General features: G+C 42.9%; 1 protein-coding gene across 2 annotated transcripts in view; it reads left to right on the plus strand.

Moving 5' to 3' along the window:
* The first annotated feature begins 417 nt into the window (after positions 1-417).
* Positions 418-27,717, plus strand: part of rasa3 (RAS p21 protein activator 3) — a 37,305-nt gene continuing 10,005 nt past the window's right edge. The window contains exons 1-10 of one of the 2 annotated variants that reach the window (XM_084019168.1): positions 418-660; positions 13,026-13,143; positions 14,550-14,653; positions 16,344-16,438; positions 19,240-19,316; positions 24,316-24,396; positions 24,514-24,586; positions 26,187-26,260; positions 26,344-26,448; positions 27,544-27,706. In XM_084019168.1, the coding sequence (XP_083875294.1) occupies positions 606-660; positions 13,026-13,143; positions 14,550-14,653; positions 16,344-16,438; positions 19,240-19,316; positions 24,316-24,396; positions 24,514-24,586; positions 26,187-26,260; positions 26,344-26,448; positions 27,544-27,706 (945 nt within the window). In that variant the 5' untranslated portion in view covers positions 418-605. The remainder of the gene's footprint in view (positions 661-13,025; positions 13,144-14,549; positions 14,654-16,343; positions 16,439-19,239; positions 19,317-24,315; positions 24,397-24,513; positions 24,587-26,186; positions 26,261-26,343; positions 26,449-27,543; positions 27,707-27,717) is intronic. The other variant, XM_084019169.1, reaches the window with a different exon arrangement.

Raw genomic sequence — 27,717 nt, forward strand, 5'->3', positions numbered from 1 at the left:
AGCACAAAAATCATTCATAACAATTAACCCCTTGGACTGTGCCCAACCTACACCAACACGGGGACAACATGCAAACTCTACACAGAAGAAACCTGAACCCAGACTTGAACCTGCACCCCTCTTGCTGCGTGGCAACACTGCTAATCATCCTGCAGCTGTTATTATATAATATTATTAATTATTATTATTGCATTATTATTGCAATATCATTATTATATACAATTGTTGTTATTACAAGTTGTTATTACATGTCATGGAGAGTGGGCGGGACTTCATCGCTCTTCAGTTTCCTCAATGGCACAACTTCCTCCTATTGTCGGTGGCACGGATCACCCTCCATACACATGTGTGGGCGTTTTTTTTGTATGGAGCCACACCCCCTCTGGCGATGCTGCTGCTGCTGCGGGACTCACTGAAGCTCAATCTGCCCGCTCGTTCTCAACCAGCCAGCAGAAGCAGTGATCGGGACCGGAGTATGATCGCTGTCCGAGGAGCATAGATGTGCAAAAGCCCCGAATTATCCGTGCGCTGGAGAGGCCGGGAGCGACCACCGTGGAGGACTGTCTGTATCTAGTCGTCAGAAGGGAAAGAGCCACGGGGAAAGCATGGCGGTAGAGGAGGAAGGTCTCCGGGTTTTCCAGAGCGTTAAAATCAAAATAGGTAAGAAGAAAAAATCCCTACCCCCCAGTCTGAGCGCCTCAATGGATGGCCCCATGTTAACGGGCCAGGCAGGCAGCGGGGGCTGCAGACTGGAGGGGGGGTGGGGGGGGCACGGATCTATCTTGTTCCTGCTGTTATTGTAATTCAAATCACACGCTTTCCTCTCGGCGCTGTAAACCGCAAATTGTAAAAATGTAATCGAGATTCAAAGCCGTGTGGGAATTTGGCAGCTGGCATCAGAATCCGGATCATGTATGTGAGAGGTGGTCCGGACTGGGACTGCTGGGTGAGATTTAACAGGCTGCGCGAAATAAAGGCTCCACAGCTGCATAGATCCAGATGCCTTTTTTTCTAGACACTTTAGATCACACCAACCTTTATTACACCTTAGTTGCTGCCACCCATTCATGTTATTGTAACCCGCTCCCCCCTCCTCCTCCAAACAGCTTTATGCTTAACTGTCTAGCTATTGATTGTTAGTCCAGATCTCTATTTTTAGATATCTAGCTGGTCTCCAGTGACTACTCTGGTTTGTAGGAGGCATGTGGTGCATGCATATCTGGTGAATGGAGCCATGAGGAGGCTGAGTATACGGTTTGCAATGGCAGACTGTGTTTTTGTCATGCCTGTTGTTCATCTTGATTTATTTCAGAGAAACTGTAGTAATTACACAATGGAAACTACAACCACATGTATGTCATGTCATTAAATAATAATATCAACAGTAATAAACATACTGTGGGGGAACATGCAGATGCAGATCTTTGTATTTCAGAAGCTGGAATAAGAACATTTGTGTCAGTTTTGCTTGGAAAAGTATATAAATGGTGAATTGACGATCATTATGAAAAGGGAAGCAATCGTTCCTGCAGTTGGTTTTTTCCTTTTTAATATCAAACAATCATGTCCTCTGTCTTCTCTGGACTGTTATCTCTGGTCAACATGGCCGCTTGGAAGCGTCTGCTGGAGTTTTCATCTTGGCTCCGTTGTCCAGTTTGTTTTGACTCCAAACATGTGACAGGACGGATGAGCAGAGCGAAAAAATGGCAACAAACAAACATACAAGCTATGGGGCCGTGTGACGATTCCAGCCGGCATCAGACATTTGAGCAGACTCGACGAGGTTGTTTTGTGTGTTTACCTGCTGTTCAAATTGTGTGGAAACAGCTGGAGGGAGAACCACCCGAAGTTGATCAAATAGTCAGGCCCCAGCAAGATGATATAATCAGACCTGCAGCCCGGGGAGAGTTGTAGCGTTAAATCACAAAGGCCTCTTTCAATTGCTGCACTTTTTGAATGAATGTTCAGTCAGCCAGCAGTGTGAAGTTCCTGTGAATGAAAACGGAATGAGCTGGGGACCTCTCATCGCCACAGACATCTAGATAAAACCCTGCTTACTAATCACGCCAGCAATTTGTTGTTGATGAAAAAGTCTCATTTTGAAAATGGTAGTGAAGTAGAAGTCCAGTAGTATAAGAAAAATGTACATAAAGTATCAAAAACCAAAGTACTTAATGCAGAAAACTGCCCCTTGTGAGTTATTATACCATACTGAATTATTACCAATGCATTCATGTGTAAGAAGTGTTTCACTGTCAGAGCTGCAACGACTAGTCAATTAGAAAATCATCATAAAAATAACTATCTAATCTTTTGTTGCATACATTCTTTCACTATTTTTTGATGTTTTCTAGACAAATGATTGACCAGGAAAATGATCATGAGATAATCAATAATAAAAAAAAAATACAGTAGTAACAAGTAACTTGCTGTGAAGTCAAGATGTCAAGTGGCATCATGTGGCAACACCTAAGTACAAGTAACTGACATACAGTATACTTGAGTAAATATACTTTGTTTTATTCCTTCAAGTCAACGTGATGTTACATTAAATATTTCCAAGCTTTCTAAAAGGGTCATAACTTGTTCTTTACGTTACCTGATGAAGAGCGTTTATGTTGCCGTCATTTCCAAGCCTGGACTCCTGACTTTCCTCCGTCCTCGTTCACGTTGTGCAGTAATGACAGTAGAGTTTACCCTGTGTGGTTACCTAGCAGCAGTTGCACTGTCAGTCTGATCCCCACGGCGCTCTGCTCCTGTCATGTCTATAGCCCCTTTTAAACACACGATTCCGGCGTAATGGCGGAAAGGCGAGTCACAATATGCCACAAACCAGAGCGTTTAGATAGAACTTTGGCGTTGCGGAACGAGTGACGTCACACAGCGTGGCCGCGGTCTCGTCTATGGACTCGTCGGCCGTGTTACGTATTCAATGAGCGTAGGAAATCTGATAAGCTCGATGCATCAAAACAACTACGAAAGGTGAACTTTTGCTCGTCATGCATGCATATTTACACGACTCTTCAACCGCAAGCGAAGTTGCTGTGCATCATGAACATGTCGAGGCGTATAACCGACCTCCGTTGCCGTCTCAGAGGCGGAATATTCTGTTACGCCTTTCCGCCTCGACGAGCGTTTAGACTGACAACAAGACGGAATACTCCCACAACGACAAGGCAGTCTAAAAGGGGTTTATGTAATCCTTGCATCACATTGTTTTCATCAAAGTGGCTGTTCATCCGGAGCTCAGTAGACGACAGAGAGAGGACTTATCTCAGGCCCTATGATTTCCGCGATGCGGTAATCGCGGACGGAATCTCGGAATTTCACAATGAAATGGAATCAATTGTAAAACGGGGAATTCCGTGGAATTTGTCAAAATCTGCAGACAATTTATGAAAAATCTATGTTTTCTCTAACATTATAAGCTGAAAGAAAAGAAGAAAAAACACGTTGCCGAGAGTATCTACTCTGTTTTAGTGTAATTAACGTGCACACCGCTTCATCCAGCGTCTCTCCTCTGTTTGTTTGGGGCTGAGACACACGCAGTGACAGTCATGTCGAAGACGTTTTTTCTAACTTTTCAACATGAATGACTGGACCCGCAAGAATCCGTGTGATGGGCAGCTACAAACAGAATCTCACATCAGAAACGTTCAGAAATGAACTGATACACAACTGAATGTGAAACTTAAATAACGGCGAGTGGATCGACAGATGTGCTGACTTCAAACACGGTGATTTTGATTCATCAACCACATGATTAGACACCATAAAGGACCACAATAAAGGAATTATTATTATTTGATGGAACAAATGCTCTAAAATGGTAAAACACAGAATTTAGAAAAATTCAAACAGAAAACACAGAATTTAGAAAAATTCAAACGGAAAACACAGAATTTGGGAAAAATCTAACGGAATCTGGAAAAAAATTGGAAAAGACGGATTTCATAGGGCCCTAGACTTATCATTGTTATGCTCCACTAGGTGATGACTCTCGTTAGTTTCCTGGAGGAACACGGAAGATTTGGAAAGCGACCGGGGCTACCGGGCCCAAGTCCGTTCTGTCTGGTGAGCACAGGAAACAGGAAACTACCCCCAGTTCACTTCCTGATTAGCTGGAATAGACTACAAAAGAATTGTGTTTTTTCCTGCATGGCAACAAGCTAATGCAAAGCAGATGTAGGGAGAGACACATGGCGAGGGACAGAGGTGGTGTCTCACATACTGGAGGAGGGCAGTGATACCTCTGTCTAGCTGGAGTCGGGACTTTGTACTAATTAACAACAACACATGAATGAATATGATTTCTCTGTCACTGCTAGAAGCATTGTGTGACAAACTTTGAAACATTAGGAACACTGGAAAATGTGTACAAATTAGTTAATTCACTTAAAGGAACAGCTCACCCCAAATCAAAAATACATATTATCAATATGAGCTGCCTTGTTTTGGAGATGTCGGCTGTGGTGATGCCTGCCTTCTCTTCAATATAATGGGACTACTTTTACATACCAAACATGTACATTTTAAAAACTCAACAGCAATGTCTCTTTTCAGACATGGCTAGTCAAATATCCGCAAAAGGTTGTTGTGAATAGTTTCATGTAGGGACTACTTTCTTTCAACCATAGTTACGATTGATCCCAACAAAGTCTGAGGAAGGGAAGAGGAAAAAAATGGGTTTTTATTTCATGATCAGCTGTCCCTTTAAAGCCCATTGCCCGTGAGTGATGGTACATACGTATGTGTCACAATGAATTCAACGATTTAATGAATTTGATTTTGGTGTGTGTTTACAATGCTGCTTAATCCCAAATTAAAGGTTTAGGTCCCTCCGTAGTTCACTGTGTGCTGGGTACCATGTGACATGGCAGAGAATAGCTACTTGAGGCTAAGCTACTCATCCTGCGCTGCTAAGGCTGTTGCCCTGTTGTAATAGTCGACAGCGTGAGTGGACACACACACGTTACATAATTGTAATACATATTGTCCGTAGGAGGTAAAGTGTTCAAGGAAGAGGAAACAAAAAAGTGGGCAGATGAATTCAGGCAGCTTGGGCCAGGTTGAGCCCCCCCCCCCCCCCCCCTTTCCTTGACAACTGGCCAACAGAGGTTTCCAAACTTCCTCCTGTCCAGACTGAATATGAGACACGGTGTGACGGGGAAAGGCAGGGGAGGAATGCTTTGTTTTGTATGTGAAGGACTCCTGCTATTTTTTTGCTTTTATTTATTTATTAAGAAAAATAAACCAAGCATCGTATGAGGCTATGATTGCATCATGAAAGGCCGTGTGTGCGTCTTAGGGTGGAAGTAGTCACCATGCCTCCCCTAACTGTGTACGTACAATCATATATGTGGCAAGTTCTCCATTTTGTCCTAGAAGGCCAGCTCTCTGGGAAAGTCATTTGCTGTAAACACGTGTGTTGACTGTTTAGATGGAGGCCGTGTTTTAACTCCGGTCAGCTTCAGGCTGGTGGAATAATCCGGGTCTGATGCAGCGGCTCTCCCCGCTCTCCTCGCTAACGTGCCCTCCACGAGAACACAGTACCAGGAACAGTGGACAAGTTACACCGTAGGCCCAGCATGCAGGGTCAGCAGGGGTAAACAAAGGGCTGCACCCAAGGGTGCCACTCCTTCAGGGTGTCCTTCACGTGCCCCGTAGGAGAAGTGGACTCGATCCCTCCCCGGGATGACCTCTACCTGCTGTCAATGACATAAGCATGAAAACATTCACCACGTAGAGAGAGAGCAACGCATGTGTCAAGTATCTGAGAGTTACCATACTGCGGCTGTGTTGTGAAAAAGCGAAATTGCAACAAAAAGAGCGGTGAAAAGCAGCGTAGGAAAATGGCTCTTTCAGACGCTGATTAAATCGGGGTTTTGCAACAACGTTACTCTGCTCTGGCAACACAGGCGATGTCAGCTTGCCACATACAGGGCCGACACACAACCCACTCTGCCTTTCCTGTGCTTGCAAAAGATATCATATCACCTCACCATTGTGTTTGCCAAGCCCTCACGCTGCGAGTGCATGTAGGGGAGAGTTGTCCTCCTTTGACATCTTTAACAGTGTTCACTGGATGTAAATGGACGAGGAAACTGGAGGAAGGGGCTGAGGTTAAAGTGGCCAGGATGAAAAGCTGTGAATCCAGCTCCTCTACTTCTAACTCCACCGTGACGCCACACTGATCTGACGGATCACACTCGCGTCCTGAACGAACGCACCGGCTTTCTGAGCCTGAGGTTTTAAAGAGGATCTTCTCCACACAGTGTTAATTCACTGCGTTTGCCCTTTTGTGTTACTCAAGTTTTCCATGAAGTTTTCCATTGAGACTAAAGAAGTCTGTTTGAACATTAGACAGAGAGCGAGTTTGATGAGTAACTGAACGCTGGTTCCGTGGCGTTCAGTCTTTAACTTGAAACTCCCCCTTGTTTTTCCTCTCCACGCTGTTCCTCCTCATGCTGCTCAACTTCAGCACAGCCGCTGGACGACTTGTATGCAGCATTGCATGTAAAAGTGTCGGTACTTTGGCTGCTGTGACCAGCTTATAAACCAAACCAGCTGTTAAATAAGAGCAATAGAAGTATCAACACTGACTGTTTGCTGACTCACCAGTGTTACGAATGCAAATTTGTGCTGACTAAATTTGTTCGAACCCAGAAGACATTATTAGAGTGATAAATGATGTAGTCAAGAAGCGTGCGTCGCTACTGTTTAGCCCATCTAGCGTCGCTGAGCTAACTGACGTCGCTGTGTGATATATGTCATGTTGTCTAACAGGGTGGGGTCATTCATATCTGACCTTTAAGCTACTCCTCACAGATCTGCAGCTGTGTCTCTCAGCCGGCGTGGTTGTCAGGAACATGTTTGGATGGTGGAGGAGTGGATTGTGCTGCAGTTGTGAAAACGTTCTCTGTATGAACTCTGCTACTGACATGCAAGTTGACCCTAGAGGAATGAACCATTGAAGCCTTCAAGTGGGTGAGGGTTTGATACTGACATGATGCAGGCCAAATGAACGTTTCAGAGGGAAAGCAGGGTTTCCATGGATGGGATGGGCGAGTGGGTAAATGTGGCTGCCTGTTGGTGATGGTGTTGCTTATTTTTCGTTTCAGTGGTGTGATATTTAGGCCTTGTGACGAGCGTGCTCCCTGGATTATTGCAGTTAACACATCCGCAGGTGTTGTCAGGATATCTGGGTTTGGTGTTCAATCTTTAAATGGGACATTTTGTGTTACAGACTGGAGCTTAACCCTATCAGAAAACTGAAGGCCAAGATGACACCCATTCATTTAAATGGAAGTTGCTCATTAGGCACATTTGGTGAAGACGTTTTTCAGGCTTCTGCACTTTTGCCAACGCATGACAATGGATTTATTGATTTGGCTTTCCCAGACATTCATATTTTTATTGGTCCTAATGGTTTACAGTGAGTTTTTTTTGTATTTGTCCATAATACAAATGGTATAATTGTATTTGGCCTTTTTGTGCCGCTGGACATCACTTGACCTGCAATTCTGACAAATGCCGGTGCTGTTTGTGGGCTTGAAATACGTGCACGCTTCACAAAGCACACTATCGAGTTGCATCATTTTTTAGAGTTTTAGAGTTTGGCCCACAGCAAGGACTAAAAGAAATCACAGCAGAAAGATTTTAAGACTTGACTTTGTGATCTGAACACTGTCAGTGAGCGTCATCATTTTACTGTGAGACAAAGACACATAGACGTCTTTTTGTGTGTGCGTGCAGTGTTTTTATATTTTTATGTTTAGTCACTTTCAGAAAGACAAATAACTTACAGTTTGTATTAGTTCTTGTTTCAAGTCTCTAATTTGGACCATCAAAGGAACTGAGTATTAACTGTAGCATAATAAATTGTTCTCTACAAGATTCAGTCCTTCTTTCCATTCTCACGGTCTCTCTCTCTCTCTCTGTCTCTCTCTCTTACACACACACACACACTCAGGGGTAACTGGGTTGTTCACTGCTTTTTAAACTACATCTTGGATCCAGTTGAAATTCCTTTCCCCTCATCTCATTTCCTGTTGTAGCTGTTCTCAAAAGCTAACCACTCTCCAGTTTTCTATCTGACTGACTCTCTCTCTCTCTCTCTCTCTCTCTCTCTCCCTCTCTCTCCGCCTGCAGTCTTCCTCCTCTCCCCCCCCTTGATTGAGTACACTGCTTGCATTTTCCTCACCGACACCCCCCTCCCTCCTTCCTTTCCTGAAAGCCTGTGTTTCTCAGGCCTGCTAGTCGAGCACGCAGCCACTGAGAGCATTCACGCCCCTCTATCCTCAACATGGTCATGTCGGAGAAGATTAGAATGACGAGTCGAGCGGCTGTAACTGGACCCACGAGTGTGGCCGACTGAAACTAGTCCACAGAGGATGAAGCGGAGCAAAGCTGCACATTCACCGAGTCCATCACGTTGCTTCCATCACTCGCGCTTCCTCGTTTCTTCCATCTTTTCCTCTGAAGGAATGAGGTGGAGGAGTTGACCGTTTTATGATGTGGGGATGCGCTCCTGTTCACTCTCTTTGGGGTGTTCCCGTCATCATTTTCTCTCTGCAGCTCTAATCAAGGTTTTTCGTGTACGCCATCACAACGCTCGCACGTAGCGTTCGTGCAAAGTGTGTGTCTTTGCACTGTGTTTTTGCTCAGATACTAGGGCAAGATATTCTCCAAGGGCAGCCGCAGTGATGCTTGATGAAAAGAAAAGGCTGCTGCTGTTGTTGTTGTTTTTAAAATGTTCTGCTTATTTTGAATCTCAAGGAGAGAGAAAATGCTGGAAGCCCTCTGGAGAAAGTAAAAGAGAGAAAGAGAGATTTAAAAAAAATAAATAAATCCGGAAGCAACCAGAAATAGAGGAAAGTGAAATCAGGTTACAGCTAATTTTGAAAAAGGAAAACGAAAGGGACGATGTAACACAAGCCCTACATAGATAAAAAAAACAACCAAAAAAAAACGTGTGGGTTCAGACAAAAAAAAAGGAAAGAAGAAAAGTGGCGGCACAGACCACAATGAAGAGAAAGTGAGAGAGAAAGATAGACATGCTGAGACGGAGGATTACACCCTCTAGTTTCATCATAAAGTCTTTAATCTAACGCGTTGAATGGCAGGTTGCTGGAGAGTCTTATCCTTTCTTTTGTGACTCGACTGGCTCTCCATCAAACATAAACACACACACACACACACACACACACACACAAGCAAAAGCCTCGCTGTTGTAGTGAACTTCCCCCAAACTGCCAAACTGCTGCTTATCAACTCATCCAGAAAGACTAGTGCCCTGCACTTCCTTCTCCCCGACACAGGAAGCTGCAAGATGTCACCCTGTATCTGCAAATGTGCTAATTACCAGGTCAATGCTGCTTAGGAGCGATAACTTTTGCATCTTTTCTTATCCTTATGAATTTCCGATTGCATTGTGAGCGTGGATGTTGAAGTCAATGAGGGAGAGATACCATTTCTGTTTGTTTGGTGGATGTTGCAGTCTCATCATGGGCCCACACAGATGTTTCCAGTTGCCCCCGCTTTTTTTTTTTATTGCACCGAGGTGCCATCCATATTGTTTTGTTGAAGATCCCTTCAGTTTGGTAATAAGGTGTCATGACTAACATGTGTATTGAGTTTGACATTTTACGGTTCAAGAATAACCTTGTGATGGCACTCTCTTTGTTACTCACTGTACGTTTCAGGCTATACGCCAATATATATACCGGTTGGTGGGAAATTCTCAGATGTTGTACTTTGATCCACCCACACAGAGAACTTTTAACCCGCATCACTGTACATCCATTTGAAACAAAAAGACAAATGCAGAAATTGAAGACAAAAAGATGTTGAGTGTGATGGATTGTTTATCCCAAGTAAGTTTCAAGTCCCTGCAAGTTGAATTTAATACCATATATGCATGAGTTGAAACCTCTGACTGCTAGGAAAACGCAGAAATTGCATTCATCAATCTAAGAGGGTTGGGGAAAAGGTCAGCAGTGTGTGTGTGTGATGCACGTTGACGCATTAAAACAAACAAAATTCAAATGTATTGGATTTTTTCAGCTGTCTAGTAGTGAGGTTTTGGCACAGAGCACAGAGATTTGTTTTTACACTGGGAGTTGAGTCATTAAACACACACACACACGTAATCTGTGGTAATCCCATGATGTTTTGGTTACTAGGATGACTTGTATGGTGCAATCCAATCAAGGGTCCTCGGAGGTAACGAACGAGAGCTGGAGGAAAACAGAGATGGGAGGGAATTCAGGAGCAGGAGAAGTGAATGAATGCCGGAGGGAGATCAAATAAATGTAGGGGGAATAAAGGGAGGAAGACGGAGATACGAGAGACTTACGTCACCGCTCTGCTCTCGCACACAAACACAGACGAGGGTCGGATTCTGCGACAACAAATCGAAGGCAGTGGAGCGTGTTTGAGTTTTACATCTCGGGTGTCTTTTTAATTTGGGAATGATTGTCGTTGTTGTGATCCACATACCGTGTGAACCAGCCGCCAGAGGAGAGGTCATAACACTGTGTTGTGTTACAAAGCCCACAGAGAGAGATCGCCTCTGTTTGTCTTGGCATGGTTTTATATTTATCCTCTTTGTGGAATTATGGATCAAAGGTAGATAAATACCAGATAGGCTCTCTTTCCTCACTGGCTATGACGTATTTTACAAAGACTTTCTAGTACTAACAAGCCGTTGTTTAGAAGAGCAAAAGAATACACCTGACATTTTTATTATATATATTATATACATATTATATATGTTATTGTCAACAAATCGTAACAACGCTGTTTAAAGCTGCCAGTATGAAGAAACTTGCCAAAACCGACAACCCGGCATTCACACCCAGGTCTTGAACAAATATGACTCAAACACGAGTAAATAGTGGATTCCTTGGGACAATGATCAGCTGTGGATTATTTAGTGCACTGTTGAGTTTTGATGGCAGCAGGTCGATGTGTGTGGGATTGACTTCAAGTAGACTACGGTGCCTACGTTCACTGTTATGCAGAAAGATGTAAGCGAGAGAACCGGTGGTGCGGCTCATGTATGTGTTTGGGCGGTGGAGCTCTAAGCTGTATCTTAGGATAAAAAGAAAACAATTGGTTTCAACGACAACTATTCACAATTTACAAAAATATAATGAGGTCTAGCTGTTAAATTCACAACATTACAGTGCAGGACTTTTGCTGAACTGATTGAACTCATGGCTGCAGGACAAGCCTACCATTGTGTAAATAAATCACAGGTTGTATCCCAACAGTGTAATTGCATATTAGAGCGTGCTGCATGACTAATGTGATAACTCACCTCCCTTTCCCTCCGTTTCTTTGTTGCAATACCAACTCGGTCTGAAACCGGTTCCATGTTAATTGAAAGTTGCGAAATCCCACGAGGTGCAGATATATTGATAGGAAAAATGACCAACATCATCTGAAGCTATGTTTTTTTTTGCTCTTTTAGTTAACTAGTGTCAAATGTAAGGTCAACTTTCTGCCCTTTCCCTCCTCGGAGTTCCCATGAAGCAGACTCTTTTCTCTATGAACGTATGACTGTAGAAATGATGATTGACTTTTATGAAAGATGAGGTGTTTAATCGTTATAACCCCAAAAGATACAGTGATATATGATATATGTATGATCATATACAGTGATCCCTAATAGACAGCCCCCTCCGTGGGGTAGGTAGTCTTTCTTAATAGATCAAGTCCACAATGGGCCAGTCACCTCATATAAGGGTCTGGCGGCAACCCATAGCTGGACCAATCCATCCCAAAAAATAACCTTTGTTGAAATTAAAAGAACTGAAAAGAAAAAACATTGTCTGTGAGATGGTCTGGTATGATGTGCAGGGGGGGAGTGGGGCGTCCCTGCAGGATTGACCCTGCTGACCCGTTCTGGAGCATCCAGGCAGAACCTTGCTTGGTTTTTGGCGGTGCCCCCCTGAATCTGTTATTTTGTAGTTTTTGGTGGTATTATTAGTTTTAGTACTATTGTCATTATTATTATTGTAGAGTTTGTTTTTGCTTGCACTCTCAAACGCACACACACACACACACACACACACACGCACGCACACGGAGATACCTGACAATGTTGTTGCCTGTTCTTTATAAACTGTAATTGGAGGGCACTGTCCTTATTGGCCGCTTTTGCCTTGTGTCGTATATTTTATTGTCTGGCAATTTGAAAAAAAGAAGAAACAATATAATTGTAGCATTGCTTGATTTGACGGGGTCACAAATCAATCGGGTTGTGGAGGATGTTTGTGGACGGCATCACCCTCACAGGCTCATGCTGCCATGGTGCAGAAGTTACTCCCTGAAGGTCTGCAATAACTGTGCGAGGTGCCGGCTGAATGGATGACGGAGCGAACAATGACAATGTTGCACCAACACGTGTCACTCTAGACTACAGAGTCCCACGGGTCCTATCCAACCGAATAAGTGAAGAGAGTTAACAGACTAACACGGATCTATGGCTTCATAAAGGAGAACGTATCGCTCCTGAGGGACTGAATGGTGCACCACCTTTGTCTTGTATGTGTGTGTGTGTGTGTGTGTGTGTGTGTTCGTGGGTGGTTGGACCACATTCTTGTCAAAGGGAGTGCTATCTGTCACACACGATGAACAGATTGAACTTGCAGGATTCAGGAAATGTCCCACGCAGATTCTTTCATTCACAGATCTGACAACACACACACACACACACACACACACACACACACACACACTCATTCACATTTTCGGAGAGCATGGCTTAATATTTGTGCTTCCGGTGTGAAAGTAGTCACCCTTGCAGAAGGTGAGCTGGTTATATGTGCGGCGGTCAGATTATTCAAAGCTAAAACAGGTGTGAATTTACACAATGCCATTTGTTTTTTAACTTTGCATGCTTTCCGTGTTCATAAATAAGTGATCGCTTGCAGCAGCGTGCCTGAATAAATTCATTGTTACTGCTTACAACAGCGTTTCTTAATAATAACGGCCCACTCCCTCTTTTCGTTGTGCAGGGGAAGCAAAAAACATCCCTCCGTACCCGGGGCCAAACAGGATGAGGGACTGCTACTGCACCGTCAACCTGGACCAAGAAGAGGTCTTCAGGACCAAGATCATCGAGAAGTCCCTTTGGTACGTTGAGAGGCCCTCCACCCGTTTTGTTTGCCATCCTCTCAGTCTGTAGTTACAGAGAGGTGCAACCATGAAAGCCACTTTCTCATCAGTATCAAATTAAGGCTGCGATGACATAAACATGTAAGCAGGTTGTCGTCACGTCCTGTAATTCCCTCTGACTTTATAAGATGGCAGATTAAACAATGCATTAGTTTATATATCAAGTCAAACTAAAGAAAAAATGAAAAAAGGACTGTATGTCAAGTCTCTTCATCTCAAGCTATGCTGTACATATTGTATAGTATTACTTAAAGATCCTGCATGGATGAACAGATTGTGATTTCCTACACTGATTACACAGCCCAGCGGTTTCACATCTTTCTTCGGGTTGAAGAGGAAACGAGTGAGATCCTTCCGGCTCACAGAGTCGACCAAATTGAATTACATTCATTTAAGGTTCCTGTATTTGTAGGACTGCATATAAAGGCGGCCATGCCTCTGCCTGCCTATCCATCCACCCAGCCCTTTGTGTGTCTTTATGTCTGAGGAGTTACAGAAGAAGTCAGTCATTGTTAGCGGCCCCCCTGAGGGCTCCGCTCACGAGATGCTCATTGCTGTCATTTAGCTTTGTCCACTGTTTAGGTAAGGCAGAGCATGGCAGTTGATGTACCCTCCAGCCAATAGTCACAAACAGGCCTATTGTTATTGTTTTGTGGATTCCACATGACTCATGGCAAAATGTAAATGCATGTGATCTTTACTTCATATCTGTCCAAGGGACAAAATCAAGACTGATGAACAACACTGTCACATGTTATGGTCGAGGCAGGAGAGCGTGTTGAACATACTCAGACTTTTATTATCACACCTTAAAGCTACAATGAGGAACTGTCATGCTGTGTCGATTTTGGCAATCCCTGTGGACAATAGTGGTAGTGATTCTCAGCCTCCGAGCCCGTTCAGAAAACCTCTCATTTGACTGCAGCAGGGACTAGATCTCGACCCTGCTCAGTCCTGGTCCTGGTTCTCCCGTGCCTCCCTTCCCGGGTGCAGTGATGAGGCCTGGGCCTCCAGCAGCATGGTGTCGATGTTTTTCTCCTGGCCGGAGAAGAAGCTGCAGCTGCTGCTGCTGCTGTTGGACGCAGAGCTCTCCGCCTTTCGCCATATCAAAGTGGGATCTGGGTTCATCCTGAGCGGGCTAAAAATGCTTCTGAGGGGGTATTTGTCTGGATGTCACGGTGGAAATGACCTAGGGTGCATTTCACTCCGAACCATCACTTTAACCAGCTGGGTGGACATGGCGTCTCCTTATTTTCCCCTCACAACTCGTCTTTGACAACAAACGTGTAAAACTACCGTTGTGTTTCAATGAGACCCGAGGACTCTCTGATCACAGTTTCCCTTGTGTCTGCTCTCACCTCCAGTCCGTTCTACGGGGAGGACTTTTACTGCGAGATCCCACGTAGCTTCAGACACCTCTCCTTCTACATCTTCGACAGGGACGTTTTCAGGAGGGACTCCATTATTGGTGAGTAAACGGTTGCTCTCCGCCTCACTCCGCCTCACCGTGGCCTCCCTGATTTATGATTAGTGTTTGGAAGTGAGCAGTTAACCTCACGTTACAGGCTTCAGTGTGGTTTTACAGCAGCTAAAGCAACAACTCTGTCTGAAATAGTAGTAGCACTCTGTTGATTTAGAAAACTCTCATTTTCAGACTTTTTTTCGTCACGTACAAGGTCAAATTTATACTTTAACCACTTTCCATAGAAATGCTTACAGCAACTTTCAAAGGGCATTAAAATGTTGGTACCACAGGTTGGATTTAAAGTCGCTCAATTTGAAATTCTAAGCATTACTTTGTCAGCAAACAACTATTTGCTATATGAAGATTAAGTGGAGTCTTTGTGCTTTGTTACATGCATGCATGTTAGATTATCAGCCGCATGAAGGCAATCCCTCAATCCCTCTGCCTTTTCACGCAGGCGATTCTGCCGTAATCAGGATTTCAAACTATAAAAACAAATGTGACCTTTAAGTGATTGATTATTTAAAATCTTTTATCAAGGAAAAAAAAAACGAGATCTGTTGTTTTTCTGTTATAGATCACTCTAACTTGCACTTTGGAAATTGTGGCATGCATTTTTTTTTTCTAAATCTTTATCGATCGTCCTTCATCGTTATCAAAAGGATCAGCTGTTAAAGTGAAACGAGTTGTCTTGATGTTGGTTGCTGCTCTAAAATGATTCAAACCCAGCATTTTAGTGCTTTCACAGCAACGAAACAGGAGTCTACCAACTATCACATTGTTAAATATTTACCTCCAAAACATTTTAAGTACTATAAATATATTCTGTCTTGAAATATTTAACAGTTAAATATTTAAATTTGCTGTGATCACAGGTGTGCGTTTGTCAAATAGATTAAATCAGCCAATCAAACCTGTGGATCTGAACAACCATTCGGATGATTACATGCAAGATGTTTTAATGAGTGTGCTCTTAGAGGTGATGATGCATTTTGTCACCTTCAGACAGAACCGGGCCAGCAGGTTCCAGTCTTTATGCTAAGCTAAGCTAACCGGTTGCTGACTGTAATGGGAAACCTCTGCAAGAAAACCCAATAATAATATTTAACAAATTGTGGAATTATTCCTTTCAGGTCACTTTATAGTCTCACTTTTAGTGCTCAAAAGGTGCGTGTCTGTTTGGATGAGTGAGGATGTTTTTATCAGTGGCATTGGGCGTGTCAGTGCGCATATTAATGGGTTTCTTTTTGTGCGTTTTTGGCCAACCTCTAAGGGGAAAATCTTTCTTAGGGTGTGATTTGTATGATCAACAACTCCTGTGTGTGTGTGTGTGTGTGTGTGGGGTGGGGGGTGGGGGGTGGGGGGTGGTTTTGTGGGTGTTGTCAACACAAAAGTAACTTGTTGACAGGGTCATATCCGGGACACTGATAGTACACGTTGTGAGATTTCTGCCCCGGGTGCCTTCATGCATTCAAAAAAAGAGACGTGGCGTGTGGATTGACAGCAGATGTGTGGGTGTTCATAATGTGTTTGTCGAAGCTTGCATCTGAACATGCAGGTCATGTTTTGAGCACATTTGTCTTTGTGTATTAATGTTGTGTGTGTGTGTGTGTGTGTGTGTGTGTGTGTGTGTGTGTGTGTGTGTGTGTGTGTGTGTGTGTGTGTGTGTGTGTGTGTGTGTGTGTGTGTGTAGGCAAGGTTGCAGTGAAGAAAGAGGACCTGCAGAAATATCACGGCAAAGACACCTGGTTCCAGCTACAACCTGTCAGTGCTGACTCAGAAGTGCAGGTCAGTACAGAGAGAGAAAACACACACACACACACACACACACACACACACACACACACACACTTTACAAAGCTCTCTCTCTCTGTCTTTTCATCTTCTTCACTATCAGATCCTCCAGTTTTGTTTTAACAGTTTCTCCGCAGAAACCACAAGACTCTTAATAGTTGGCGGGATACTTTTTAGTACAGCCCGACATGTGCTGGTGTCGAATGTTTGCTCAGATCAGTTTGATTATTTTCTCTTTCAGGCTTTTATGTACAACTGTGTTTGTTTCGGCAATATTTAGAGTAAGGCTTCCATAAAGTCTCAATGTGTGACGCAGAAAGGCCTTTATTTGGTACAGGCTTGTATTAGAGAGCAGTTAGTGAACAACAGAATCATGTCGCGTATTCCACTTTGACCCAGAACAACTTTTAAGCTGCCATGAATATATATATATATATATATATATGTGCTTTCTAGTTGTGTAGTATTTTATTTTCCATATTAACTGTCTGTATTCATTTTGAAATAAATAAAAATCTAAATCTAGTATATGATAATGTTACTTAGCTGGTTTAGAGAACATTTTTTTATTTATTATTAAAATAAAATGAAGGTATGCCTCCCATTGTGCACCACATTTGTATTAGTATGTGATGGTGTGTCCGGATGTTAATGTTTGAAGCCAAACAAACACAGCATGTGTGCACCTGAAACACCTGAGCCTGCAGGGTCAAAGTCACCCGGCTCTCCGTTTATACTTTAGACCCCATCCGTTCACCTCCGTCACACCTGAGTTTGCGATCGGCCGATGAGAGAGCTTTGCTCAAGCTCATTCTAATTCCTCCATGGACGTGTGTCATGAATGGATGGCGGCCGGCTGTGAGAGCAAAGTGTGTGTTTGAGTGGCGTGGTCGTGATTCAGATTTGCTGTTGAGAATATTAATAATAACAAACCAAATGCACAGCCAAACATTAGTGTGAACATTAAGAATAACTGGCTGTCGTGTGTTGAGATCGCTGCTTGTCGTCTGCTGCTGACTGTGACGGTGCAACAAGTGGAGGGGAGTCTGCACAATGCACGGCAAGTTGTAAACAAGCTATAAAGTGAATGTAATGTTACACACATGTGAATAATTGACCTAAGTTTGGGGAAATGCCCTCTAGGTAGAGACAAGTAGCTTTTGTTTTTCTTCCAGTTATCCAGTTGATGCATTTTCCCCTCACTTGTCCTACATGCTTCTTTAACACGTGCAGCATGTTCCACTATTCTACTATTTCTACTGCTCACACACACACACACACACACACACACACACACACACACACACACACACTCAGCACATAGGACTACACACACACACACACACATATACGCACACACTCAGCACAAAGGACTACACACACACACACACACACACACACACACACACATACGCACACACCCATCACATAGGACTACACACACACGCACACACATATGTACACACACACCCATCACATAGGACTACACACGCACACACATACCACACACATGTACGCACACACCCAGCACGCAGGACTACACGCACACACACACACACACACACACACACACACACACACCCAGCACGCAGGACTACACACACACACACACACACACACACACACACGTATGAGCACACCCAGCACGCAGGACTACACGCACACACACACACACGCACACACATACACACACACGTATGCACACACCAAGCACATAGGACTACACGCACACGCACACACACACACACACACACACACACACAGGACTACACACTCAGTCGGAGACACAGTGAACAGTAACATCTGCAGACAGATGGGTGTGTGTAGCCCTGCAGCAGGGATCTGAAACAGAGACACATTCATCCAAGGAGCCGGGGAGAGGAAGGATGTGTGAGAGAATGAGAGCGAAGAGAGAAAGCGAGGGAGACGGATCAAATGAAGTAGGAAGATAGAGTGTCTCTCTTCTCTTTTCAATAAAGGACACATTGTTTGGCCCGTGTGCACATGTGTAAGTGTGTGTGTTTGTTCCCTCTGCCTGAATTGGCCAGAAAGAGTGACGCCTGTGAGTTTGCATACTGATGTTGTTAATTAATGGTGCTTTTCTAGACAGCTGCACAACTACACTGTCATTATGTCATTAATCCAATCACTTCAGAGAGGGGAAATAACTTCAGCATGACGCTCAGGCTCGCAGCTATTAACATACAGCGTCTCTGTTGGTGGAGGAATGCTGCGTTTTCCCTCCACGTTTTTGATTTTCTCAAAGAAGAATGATTGTTTCCGATCGGTACTCACCGTGCATACGAGATATTACTATACGTTTTGAATTTGACATTTTTGGTAGTACTGGGTGAGGAGACTACATATACTGGCAATGAGATGTAAGAGCACTGTGGAAACACTGGATCTTCAATCATGTGTTTTCACATATCCGTAGGATTACATTTTTTTTATGGGTTGAGACCAATGGTTGAACCTGTTGGGTTATTCATCGGGAGGAATAGATAATCATCAAGCAACAGGTGTAAAAACATTTTTAGTTGGCCGTTGTTTTCAGCAGAAAAGTGTCGAATGCGTCAACTCTGTTTCACACGCACATGAAGAACATGATGACAGCATGGTTTCACGCTGGTCAGTGACCGTCCCACCTGCCACTGGGCACCTGGCTGTGTGGTGGGCGCCGGTGTTATACAGACGCTGTATAAGTGTCCATTAGCACTCTGTAGAGCTTTGAACATTCAAATGAAAACGTGCGTGCATTCAAAAAAAAGTGTCTATTTCTGTGCATTCTGCAGGGAAAAGTGCACCTGGAGCTGCGTCTGAGTGAAGTCATCACAGACAGCGGAGTCATCAACCATAAACTAGCCACACGGTGAGACTGCACACACACACACACATACACACACACGTAAAAAAATAACTTGTTTATGTAAAGAGAAGGAAAAAATCCTTTCCTCCATAGATTGATTCTCTGCTGTTTACAGAGAAACACCAGTTTTCTGTGAACTGGGATCTCACAGCTTCGTGTCCGTGTTACTCTCACTGAAATATCTCCAAAAAGACTGAATGGATTACCGTAACGTTGTGTGCAGCCGTTCATGGACCTCGGAGGATGTATCCTGTTGACTTTGGGGATCCCCTGAGCTTTCCTCTAGCGTCACCATGAGGTCAAAAATGTGACTTCTGGGCTGCGTTCAGGCTGCATCCGTTGCATCCTGGTATTAGAATTCAGCTCAAAGGGCCGCTGTGCCTAAGTACAGCCTTTGTAGATCTAAGTCAACATTGAGGTTGGCCTAACACGGCGGTGAGTACGGTTACCCGGAACATGCCATTGAGCTGTGTACACACGTGGTGGTGTCCACTTTGTCTTTTGATACATGGTGCTGCTGTTTATCGATTACATTTAAGAGCAAACTGAAAATCACTCCCTTGTTCACTCACTGAAGGATACTCAATAGCGAATGTTGCACTCGTATGCCTAGTTGCTGTTGAACCAGTAAGGAAGTAGCAGGAAGTAGTGTTTTCTTTAAGGTAATGCCATTTACCCAATGTGCAGGGTGCTGGAAATCTTTGAAAATTAGCGTGGTGTTTGAAAGTTTAGAAAAAAGTGCTTGAAAGTGCTTGAAATGTATGTTCTATGTGATGACATATGATGATATTACACAGAGAAAAGAAGATCTCCATATTTGAGGGACTGAAAACAGCATTTTCTGACATTTTTGCATGAAAAATGACTTTTAATGACAGATTATCAAAATAGTTGGTTATATTTCTGTTGATCTGTTAGTGGAATTAGTTTTCCTTTCATTTGTGGTCCTTCTGTAAAAAGCTGTCTCAAAACATCATGTTGGTTGTTTATAGGACAATATCTCATTTAATGTGACGAACAAGTGCAATAATAATACTGACTACTGAGTATTGTTGTGTATACAAATATGTAATTTACCACAGCTGTACGGTGCTGGAAAAGCATGAAAATGCACTTTGAAATGCTTGAAAAGTGCTTGAATTTGACTTTGGAAAAGGTGTAGGAACCCTGAATGTAACACGCTTCACTCTCATTCCAAGGTGCATGGCTTGTTGCCTGGCAACAGCTTTGACAGGCAGTGAGCTTGTAGGAGGTTGGAGCTTTACGTTCAGAATAAATCTGTTTTTTAAAATCTGTGAATCAATATACCGTGGATGTCGTTAGCTTGTAAATATGCCCGTATGACATTGTTTGAGTGTGTGCGTGTTGCTGTGTGTGTAAAATGTGATTGTATGCTCATGTGATGTGTGAACTCCAATGTTTGCAACTGATCAATGATATGCTTATGGTCTGGATGGATTATTCCATGCGTGTGTGTGTGTGTGTGTGTGTGTATTTTTGCTCTCCAGCTCTCTGTAACATGCAGCAGTAAAGTGTGATGATGAGCCAGCGTGGCTCCGTTCCCAGAGAACATTGTGGCTAAGGAGCTTAAGCAGGAGTCATCTAGTCAGATTTCTCTAGGAAGACACGTGTTCGAGAGAGCTGCGTCCATTCAGCTCTACAGATCCAACTGACTGCTTGAAAGAAACGTTCTTCAGGCAAGAGAGGAAATCTTATTTATCATTTTATTGCAGGCCAACTGTGTGTGTGCCTTCCATTAAAATGCATTTGGCCTTCAAGCAACAGGCACTAGGGATGCACTGAACCGACTTTTTCACTCCTGACACTGATACCTGGGCTCTGGGTATCAGCAAATAACGAGTAGGGATCCGATACCAGTGTTTAATCAATAAGCTGTATGCCTCACTGTGTGGAAGCATGTTCAACTTCACTGAATTGGTATTTATTATAAAATGATGAATGAACAGTTTGAGTGTAGACCTTTTGTAATACAGCAACACATTGGTCAAAAATGTGTGTGTGTGTGTGTGTGTGTGTGTGTGTGTGTGTGTGTGTGTGTGTGTACAGGAATTAAAGTTCAGTTCTATGTATATATAGGATATATACATAGAACTGAATTTGATATACGTCTGCCCCATTGTCACTGATACCTGATCCAACAATCTGAGTCAGGATCAGCCCAAAATTGTATTGTATTCCTCAACATGCACGATACGATAAATAGAATAGCAACAAAAATGAAAAAAGTACAAAAACGACACCAGTTAAGTTACATTTAGAACTTCTTCCAACAAGTACAATTGTGAAATACTACTTACACAATAATGCATCAGTAATGATAACCAAATAATATAGAACTCTCCGTGGCCAGTTTTTGCATAACAACTACTTCTACTTTCAATGCATGTGTGAACCTTTTTCGAGCAGTACTCTACTGTACGTCATAAAAACATTGAATCGGAAATCAACTTTTTCATTTCACACATTCTTCTTTCTTGTGAAAACATGCTGCTGCAACGCAACAGAACCACTGAAACCACTGAAACCACCGACAGTTCACTCTGAGATCCGAGGGTGTAATCCACGCAGCCTCGCAGTACCAGTCATAAGCAGAGATGAGGAGTGGCTGCACAGGTCCCCCTCCTTTTCTAACTCCACACCTCCAGATTTTTGTCATTTTCAGATTTGTTTCAGAACTGACTCAACTGACATCCACTTTAGGTGATTTGTCAGATTCTGCACAGCTTCCCCTAGAGCTACAAAGCTCTCCAAAATTAACAGACTTTGTGGCAGAAAAGGTCCCCTTTGTAATAATATTTTGGATGTAAGTCTTTCACTTTTTACAGTGTGGGTTACTGGTGGTTTGTACCCAAATTGTCACCTGAGAAGAAGAAATCTTATGACTAAATGCATTGTTTTCTTATGGAAGATACTGTTCTGATTGAATATTTGACTCCCTTAAAGTAGTGCAACCGTCAGTGACACGGACTCATAATCACATCCATGTTTCTGTGTGTGGTTTTTGGCACGGTGGTGTTATCCTTTTCCTTCTCGTTTGAGCCCAATTGTTTTTGACAGGTTACGTGGGCGTTCGAAAAGAAGCACATTAACCTAATATGAGTAATGATGACTAAAACAAACAAGTCTAGTGTCTGGCATGTCGGAACTCACAGTGGTGATGAGAGAGAGAGAGAGAGAGATAGAGAAAGGGAAAGCGGGAGAGGGATGGTGGCTGGATAGTAGGCCAAGCATGGGTTATATAAACAAGCTTACTGGACAGGAAGCGCTCTGGCATTAGTGATGCTTAACCCAGCCCTCTCCTTATTCCTTATTAGGAACCTGTGTGTGTGTGTGTGTGTGTGTGTGTGTGTGTGTGTGTGTGTGTGTGTGTGTGTGTGTGTGTGTGTGTGTGTGTGTGTGTGTGTGTGTGCGTGTGTGTGTGTGTGTGCGTGTGTCAGCAGGATGGTGCAAGCTGTTGCGTGGGTATTCAGTTGAGTTGTGGGCAGCGCTGTGATTTGCTGTGAAACTCATCATGCGGTGTGAGTAGTGGTGAATCACCGTGACACACAGGAAGTGATTTGTCCCGCTGGGTGTCCTGTCCTGTTTGGAGGCTAATCCCCTACAGCATGATGTCATCGACACACGAATAGATCAGAACTTCAACTCTGCACCTTTTGGTCAATATATTTGACCTTTATGTTTTTTTCCGTACGCCTACTTTGTATCATATGAGCAATTTGAAGACGGTTATGTCAAATTAAATATACAATACTTACTATTGATATTTTTGTTGTGTTGTTTGTATTTATGTTTTCATTCATGTTTTGTAAGGTGTCCTTGGGTGTATTGAAATTTTTCTTATTGTTATTATAGTAAGGGGTATGAATGAGCATATGCGAAACACTCAGTGTAAATAATACATTAGGACATCTGTATAAAAGTGTGTGACAATTGGTGAAACAAATGCACATATCAGCTGCTGCAGTGCACAAAAGAGCGGCCACTTAATATGAGGTATTTTGAATGGCAAGACCGTTCAGTGGTACAGCAGACAGGTAATAAAGTTGAATTGAATAAATGCATGTCCATGAATGAGAGCTAGAAAAGGAACAGAGAGGCTTCTGCAGGATCACATGTGAGGATTAAATCCTACCTGAGCTTTGTTTCCTTTATCTCACGTGTTCGGAGAAGTCTCAATATGGTCCCTTATGCCTCTTATTTGATTTTTTACTCGGGCCTCTCTCAAGTGGTCTCCGGTTGTATTTGCTGGATCACACCAGATTTAAAATTGGCACAGCTCTTCGCCAACAGCTCCAACAGAATGACTTCCCTTCATCTCTTTTCATCTGTCCCTCTCTCTGTTTCTGTGCTTCTTTGACATAAAAGGCTGCAGACACACCTAACACTGACTCCAGAGGCCCTGTTGACATGCGGAGAAAACTCTCAGAGCTCTTGGCCCCAAAATCTTCTAGCAAGGGGCTTGGAGCGTAGGAGTGAGCTACAGTATGAATGGACCAGATGTTTCATGTCTGTGGGAATGGGGAGGTTGACTGGATTACTTGATGTGATGCTACTAGCGTTTTGTCAGTAAAAAAAAATATATTCAGTCAATCGGACACAGACCGGTACCATGCTTTTTTTTAAACATATTTATTGAGATTTTTATTCACTTAGACATGAACATCTTTTCAAATGTAATGAATACATTATCCCTCAATCTGGCATAATAATGACTGAAATAAAAGTCTATTTTGAACAAATATCCACAGATGATGTGCATTTTTGTAGATGCTACGTTAGCATTGTAGAAATTGCTTAGCTTAATGACGATACGGTAAAAGCACCTCGTAAGAAGCTCATATCTACCGTTCCAGTTTCAGCACCGTCACACCTGACATTTAGGAGATATTAAAGTGAGCATTAGGTTATTGTGTTTCATGTGTGTGTCCTGTGTACACTAGTGTGCTCATTCATTCGTCTTTTGTGTGTGTTTTCCACAAAGGGTGTTGGAGTGCCAAGGTCTTCCAATCGTCAACGGCCAATGTGATCCCTACGCTGCTGTCTCCTTACTAGGACCGTCAAGGTCAGAGCCCTCACGGGGTCGGACGTGGTTTCAACATACACAGCTTCGCTTGTCACGTGTTAACTTTGGATAAACACAAGGTTTTTTTATCTCCTTCTGCCTCTCTGCTGCTGTCAGGTCGGAAGCCAAGAAGACCAAAGTGAAGAGGAAAACCAACAATCCACAGTTTGAGGAAGTTTTCTATTTTGAGGTAAATATATCTGTGTGTGTGTTTTTTCCAAAATGATTTTGTTCCTCGAGATGTGTGTTCGTGTTGTGTATCAGTCAAAGCTAGAGACATAGTGAGAGTTAAAAAACCCACGACATGGACAAACGTATGTATACGTAATAATACAACCATATGTACTTTGCTAAACCCCCTCTCTTTAAACTAAGATTCATCTCTTTGATCTTGCTATTATTATTTTTGCTGCACATGTTCGGGTTAGTTAAGTAACACCTTTATCTTTGTTATTGGTTCATGATGTTTGGTGACGTAATGTAATTCCAGCTCAACTCCACCTGACTTCTATAAGCTGTGGTCCAAGTAACACTTGAGAAACGTGTGTGTGTCTGTGTGTGTGTGTGTGTCTACAAGGCCAACACATTGTATGAATAACTGAATAGTGTTATGAAATACAACAATTCGATCCATGAAATTTGGTCAAATCTTAAGATTTTCATTGACAAATTTGAAATGACTGTAGAATTTATTATGTTTCAGTTACAAAATAAGTCGTAAAACACTGCATGAAATATTTTGAGAAGATGTTTCTCTTTTTCTGCGGGTCTATTTGCTCCTATAAATATAATATAATCAACTCCCAAGTGTACTTCCACTTTTGACCTGGAAATGCAGTGTTAAAAACATGTCACAAAAGTTTATAATTACTTCATATTTGTACACGCACACTCACAGTGTCCCTTTTATGTCATTACTACCGTCATTCTTGAGTGTTAAAAGTTCCGAAAAATTTGCGAAATCCACTGGGAACATAACGTATGTTTGCATTTTCTTTTTCTCTGAATGTCTTTTTAAAAACTTGCCACAGTTTGCATGTATCTTTATTCATGAGTATATATATATATATTTATAGATATTTTTCATACACACACAAACTCCCTTTCATACTGCCCCCTTCACCCCTCCCTCGCCAGCCTCTCTGCTCAGACATTTTTGTGCCGCCCCTCCCCCTGGCCTCCCGCTGCAGCACTAGAAGACAGCAGGACAAGAGTATGATTGATTCGGACAAACCACCACCAAACAATCTGGCCCATTGATTGTACCCGTCAGAACCCTGGGGTGCTTTCTGCCTCCAGCTCCCCTCTGAGGCCCACGTCCGCACACAGAAACACATGCCATCTATCTATTTTCAGTATTGTGTTTCTTTTTTGTTTTGTTTATTGTTTCGGGTTCGACTTTCTCACACCTGCCAGAGTCTGATCTCCCTTTTTGATCCATATCTGCCAGATAGTGAGGTTCCCACAATGCAAAGGGGCATTGTATGCTTTACAATGGAATAGTGACTCTGATGAGTCAATGAAACTTACCTAACTACGTCTGCAACTTACCATCATTTTCATTATTTATGAATCTTCTTTGTCTGATATAGACGACATGTCATGTATGTAGGGCTATGTGTACATATGCATAGCCCTACATATGTACATACATACATCATGGGGGCGTATATATATACACTATATATATATATATATATATATATATAGTGTATAGTCTCAGTCTTCTGTCTCTCCTCCACCATGTTGCTTGTTTTTATGTGAAATGTTTACTGTGTCTCCGTCTCTAGGTGACGCGGCCACTAAGCTATACGAAGCGACAGTTTGACGTCGAGGAGGAGGATGTCGACAAGCTGGCACTGAGGTGAGACTTTGGAAGACAGCGTGTCAGGGCTGAACTTGAAAACCTCTCCCGTGATTGAGCGGCACATTGTGTTCTCTGTTCAGGGTGGATCTGTGGAACGCCAGCAACCTGAAGTTTGGGGATGAGTTCCTGGGAGGGGTGCGAGTTCCCCTGCGAGCGCTGGGTCAGGCTGGTGTACACGACGCATGGTGAGAGGAACATGACGGAACATCATCTTCTTTCACACACACACACATTCAGTCACTTTGGGTCTTTTTAAATCTTTTTTTCCCCCACTGATCAAGCACTGTACTCTACCCTGCTGGGCCTGGGTGGGTTTGATTTCATAGTCGATGTCGGTCGACATTCCCAGTATGTGTTGCCGTAGCAACAACCATCAACGTTGACAAGAGATCTTCTTTAAGGATTTTACTTAACCGTGGTCGATTTCACTTTTCCAACACTGCTGAACCAACAGACCCTGTTTTTGTGTTTGATTTCCTTTGGAAGACTGAACCTGATGGGAACACTCCTTTGGAAATCTGACAATAAATGATTGGGCAGTCAGTGGAGTCCCATACAGAGTAGAACAACCATTCCCTTACATTCAATGAGAAGACATTCAGTAACGCAATTTTGTACATTTTGATATCTGAGTTAAACCTTGATTAATTGGTTTTATTTTTGGACAAGCTTCAAACACAACATTGACATATTGTGGCCTAATAAAGGTCATAAGACCAACAGTTGCTTCGTAACATATCGAGTAGATAGAGAACAACTGTCGTATTAGAGTCGTGTTTATGGCAATATTTTAGCTCGGCTTTCGTCTCCACTAACTCGAGTCAGAGGAAACAACAGGCCGAAGTGAGAATGAAGTTGTGGGCTGTAAAACCAAAAATCACAAAACACGCTTACATGCTCTGTAGAGCAGAGAGCAACTGCAGAGTCACGTGAAACAGCATATTAATTTTCTCGTTAGCCATGTAAACAGCTTAGTAGGGATATTTTCTTTTCGGCACAAAATAATAATAATAAGCTCCCTCCAGCACTCAGTGGCACGGTAATCCCCCCCTTCTTTCTATGTTTCACTGTTGGATTTCATTTCATCTTTAAAATGTAGAAAGTATGATTTTTTTATTTAACCGTGAATCTCATTGTTAAACTGTTAAATTTCTAAATAAAAATGTAGAATAAAAACAAATATTTTGTTCCTTTTGATGTAGTTATTATTGTACAAATATGAAACAAATGTATTTAACAGCACAGTCTGATCTATGATCTGCTCGCTTGTTCTTCCTCAGGTACTTTCTCCAGCCCAGAGAGAACGGAGGGAAGTCCGTGAAGGTAGAAGAGCTCGGCTCTCTGCGCCTGAACATCGTTTACACCGAGGACCACGTCTTCCCCTCCGAGCACTACACTCCCCTCCGAGAGCTGCTGCTGCACTCTGCTAATGTAGAGGTTTGTGTACGTGTCTC

The sequence above is a fragment of the Eutrigla gurnardus genome, assembly GCF_963514095.1.
Source record: "Eutrigla gurnardus genome assembly, chromosome: 1".
In the NCBI taxonomy this organism is placed as follows: Eukaryota; Metazoa; Chordata; class Actinopteri; order Perciformes; family Triglidae; genus Eutrigla; species Eutrigla gurnardus.